This window comes from Geospiza fortis, unplaced genomic scaffold (assembly GCF_000277835.1).
Source record: "Geospiza fortis unplaced genomic scaffold, GeoFor_1.0 scaffold313, whole genome shotgun sequence".
Classification (NCBI taxonomy): domain Eukaryota; kingdom Metazoa; phylum Chordata; class Aves; order Passeriformes; family Thraupidae; genus Geospiza; species Geospiza fortis.
In genome coordinates, this window is record NW_005054582.1 from 211,409 (window position 1) to 215,264 (window position 3,856).

Below are 3,856 nucleotides of genomic sequence, written 5' to 3' on the forward strand. Positions count from 1 at the left end.
GCACCATCTAATTTGGGATCCTTCCTAATTACAGGCATCTGCTCCGCAGGAGAAACAAGAGGCGGGCAGAGGCACGGGGGGGGGGGCAGGGGCCCCCGGGGCCCTTGGGGCAGCTGGTGAGGGTGGCCAGGAAGAGACCCCCACCCAGGGACCACTGTCCCTCACTCGGTGTCACATCCACACTCAGGAACCACAGCCCCCGAGGCAGGGTCACAGCCCCTGTGGGAAACAGCAAAGGTGAGATGATTTTCAGAGAGCTGGAAAAGCAGCAGGCCTTAGAAACAGAAAGAGCAGAGCAGCTGCAAAGTCTGAAAGTAGAAAATGTTATGAGCACTTTTAGTACTTTTAGTAATTGGCTGAAACAATTGTCTGTGAGCTTTAGCAACACACTATTGGCCAGAAAGCTTTTCAAGCGCTCTGTAGCAAAGAAATCTTCAGCTGCTACTGGCTCTACGTGAGCTTTACCTTCCTATTTTCTCGACCATGTCATGAGGCTGATGCTGCAAATAAAGCTCAAGGAAGGCACCCCAACAGCCCCATCCCACAAAGAAAACACTTCCCCAACACACCCCCCACCACCCAAGGCCCTGCTCCTCCTGCTGCCCCCGGAGAAGGGATCCCCCAGCCCACAGTGAGGGCAGTGAGGATGATGGGGGTGGTTCTTCAGCCTCACCCCACCCCTCAGAGCCATCCTGCTGCGGTTGCAAACAGGCAGGAGCAGCGAGCCAGCCCAGAGGGGCTGGACTAAAGCCTTTCCCCGCAGGTTTGACCCTGGGCACTGCTGAGCACCGGGGGGTGAGGGCTCCGTGTGGGCCATCACCTTGGGAAGGGGACATTCCCAAGGTGTCAGGAATGGTGTGGCAGCAGGACTTGGGCACTGATGAGGTCACACCTCGAATCTTTGGGGTCAGTTCTGTGCTCCTCATGAGGGCTGGAGCATGACCTGAGAAGGGGATGGAGCTGAGGAGGGGTCTGGAGCATGTCCAGGGAAGGGGATGGAGCTCAGGAGGAGTTTGGAGCTCCAGGAGAAGCTGGAGGGATTTCATTCTGGAGAAAAGGAGGCTCAGGTAGGATCTTCTGGCTCTGCACAATTCCCTGGCGGGAGCGGACAGCCAGATGGATGTCAGGCTTTGCTCAGAGGGAACAGGGACAGGACAAGAGGAAATGGCCTCAAATTGCACCAGGAGAGCTGTGGCATTTCCCTGAAGAAAATTTCTTCATGGACAGGACTGTGCAGCCCTGGCATCGGATCCCTGGGGCAGTGGTGCAGTTGCCATCCCTGGAGGGATTTAATAAATGTGTAAGGAGCACTTGGGGACGTGATTTAGGGCTGGCCTTGGCAGCGCTGGGGGAACTTGGGTTGGACTTGATGATCTTCGAGGTCTTTTCCAACCTCAAGGATTCCATGACTCTATTCTATGATTCTAAGCACAGGCAGCCAGACCCAGCTGCCGTTGGGGCCAGCACTCCCCAGGAACACGGATAAAAGCACAGGACAGGCTGGTGTGCTCCAGGAACAGGGCTGGGACGGAGCCCGGTGCCACCTTCACACCGCACTCCAATAAACCAGCTGTAAAACCTCTGGGTTTTTCATTTTCCCCAACCTCAGCAGTTCCGTGGCTCTCACACAGGGGCATTGGCCAAGGAGAGCTCTGGCTTTCTCATTCCTGTACTTCAAAGGTGCTGGTAACGTTGCCAAAGGCACAGGGAATACTGTAACTGGTATTTAGGGAAAGCAAACAGGACGGGGAGGTCACTGCGGGCTGCGGCCGGGGTTGGCCACAGCCAGAATAGAGGGGACTCTGTCCAGAGGCCACCCTGGAGAGGTGGCACCAACCTAATTTGTCCATAAAGTTTGGCGGATGGGCACACTGATATCATTTACTCTGCCTTTCCGACAGCGTCTGACATTTGGATTTTTTTTTTTTTTAATTCCCCCAAAAAAAAAGTAAGCTGGGGAAAACCAACAGCACATGTGGAACGAATCAAGGGCTGGCAGCGGCGGAGGCTCCAGCTGCAGGGATAAACAAGGAGCCACCCGCAGGCCACGGGGGCCGGAGCCTCCGGGGCAGCCCTGGCCCCGGCGAGGAAAACCGAGCGATTTCCGAGCGCGCAGAGGAAACACTGACGGGAACAACGGCGCATTCCGGAGGGAGCGCGTCATGGCTTTACTTGGCGGCCGCCACACACGCGAAGGTTTCAAGGGGGCCACGTGTGGAAGTGTGCTCCGGGAGACGGCGCTAAGGGAACTTCCAGGGGGATGGGGAGTGCCGGGAGGGAGGGGAGGCTGGGGAGCAGCACAGAGCCCCTCGTGCATTCCCACCTTCTCCTTCCACCCTTGAGGGATGCTGGAAAGGGTGGATGAAGAGTTGACCCCCAGCATCCCCCTGAGCCCCCCAGCAGTCCCCTGGCTGTCACTGCTGGCGCCACAGGTAGGTCTGGATGGAGTGAGCTGGAGCCACAGTGTCAATGAAGCCCATGGCAGGGTCCCGGATTCCAAAGGGCACATCCCGGCCAAACCTGGGGAGCGAGAGGGGCTGAGCAGGCACGGCTGGGGCTGAGCAGCACCCCCATCGCCTGCCTGGGCTGACCTGTTGAGGACCACCAGGACGAGGGCACCATCGGGGCGCAGCACGGCCACGTGCTCCAGCTGGCAGAGGAGGCAGCGGCGGCTGCTGTGCAGCCCCACGCGCCGGGAGCCCTCGGGGATGAACTTGCTGTGGGGAGAGGACCAGCAGAGGGGTTCTGCCCCTGGTCTGGGGCTGGTGGCCACACCTGAGCCCCCCTGACCCACCTGAAGTGCCCCAGGTGGTAGAACATGGGCTGCTTGTAGAAAACATCCTTGCTGCCATCCACGATGACGGGGCTGTCCACAAAGTTCTTGACCCAGTTGGGGCCTCCATCCAGGTCCAGGGCCAGGTTCCAGTCGGTCCAACCGGACACAAAGTGGTTCATGACCTGGAGGGGCAGGGAAGGGGCTGAGTGGGGGTCCCCCCAGCCCCAGGATGGGGATGTGAAGGCTGTGTGAGGGCAGAGTGAGGGCTGTACCGTCAAGATGCTGTAGCTGTAGTGGTCCCCTCGTTCCCAGCAGCCCAGGGACACGGCGAAGCGGAACATGAAGAAGCCAGTGCAGGCCTCAGTGTAGAGGAGGAAATGGTCAGGGAAGAGCTTGTGGGTGGCCTCCAGGCTGCAGCCAGGTGGGACAATGGCATCCAGGTACCAGTGGACGGCCAGGCCAGCCACGTAACGGGCAGCTGTGGCATTTCCCAGCACCTGGGGAGCAAAGGAGATGCCTCACACCCACGCTACCCATGCCTGAAGCCTGCAGGGATGGACACATGGACTCCGTGTGGTCTCTCAGGGCCACCTCTTGTCCCCTGCTGTGGGTGCCACACCCCGCAGCACTGCACCCTAGCATGGATCTGGTGCCCCAACATGGCTTTGGCACCTTGCTGGGTGCAGTGCTAAGGGGGTGGGCACAGGTTTGCCCCTCAGTGGGCCCCTTGCCCCCAACCCAGCTCTGCTGCTGCCTGGTCCCCCCTCCACACCCCCCTGGGGTGGTCCAGCCCTGCAGCCATGGAGGGAAAGGAGGAGCACGCTGCCTGGCTTGAGGCTGGGGCAGGAGCACGTTTTACTTTCTTTCCTCCTTGTTTAAGGCAACATCCCCATGCAGCATCACGAGGGGAAACCAAATCAGCCAAAACTCTGCCCAGAAAAGGTGCTGGCGGCAGGATCCGGGGATCCAGGATGTGGATGCAGCCTCCTGTCCTCACTCCCGCCGGGCACGGGCGGAGGCGGCCGCTCCGGCAGACCCGGGTTGCTCCCACTCTCTAGGGCTGGGAGGGGGCACCGGTCC

The 3,856-nt window shown here is 59.8% G+C and overlaps 1 protein-coding gene across 1 annotated transcript in view; it reads right to left on the reverse strand.

The window, feature by feature from the left end:
• Nucleotides 1–2,414: 2,414 nt before the first annotated feature.
• Nucleotides 2,415–3,856, reverse strand: part of LOC102041766 (lysosomal acid glucosylceramidase-like) — a 3,263-nt gene continuing 1,821 nt past the window's right edge. Inside the window, exons 6-9 of the mRNA XM_014310754.1 lie at nt 3,049–3,273; nt 2,795–2,958; nt 2,592–2,717; nt 2,415–2,520 (exon numbers count right to left, since the gene is read on the reverse strand). Coding sequence (XP_014166229.1) covers nt 2,415–2,520; nt 2,592–2,717; nt 2,795–2,958; nt 3,049–3,273 — 621 coding nt within the window. The remainder of the gene's footprint in view (nt 2,521–2,591; nt 2,718–2,794; nt 2,959–3,048; nt 3,274–3,856) is intronic.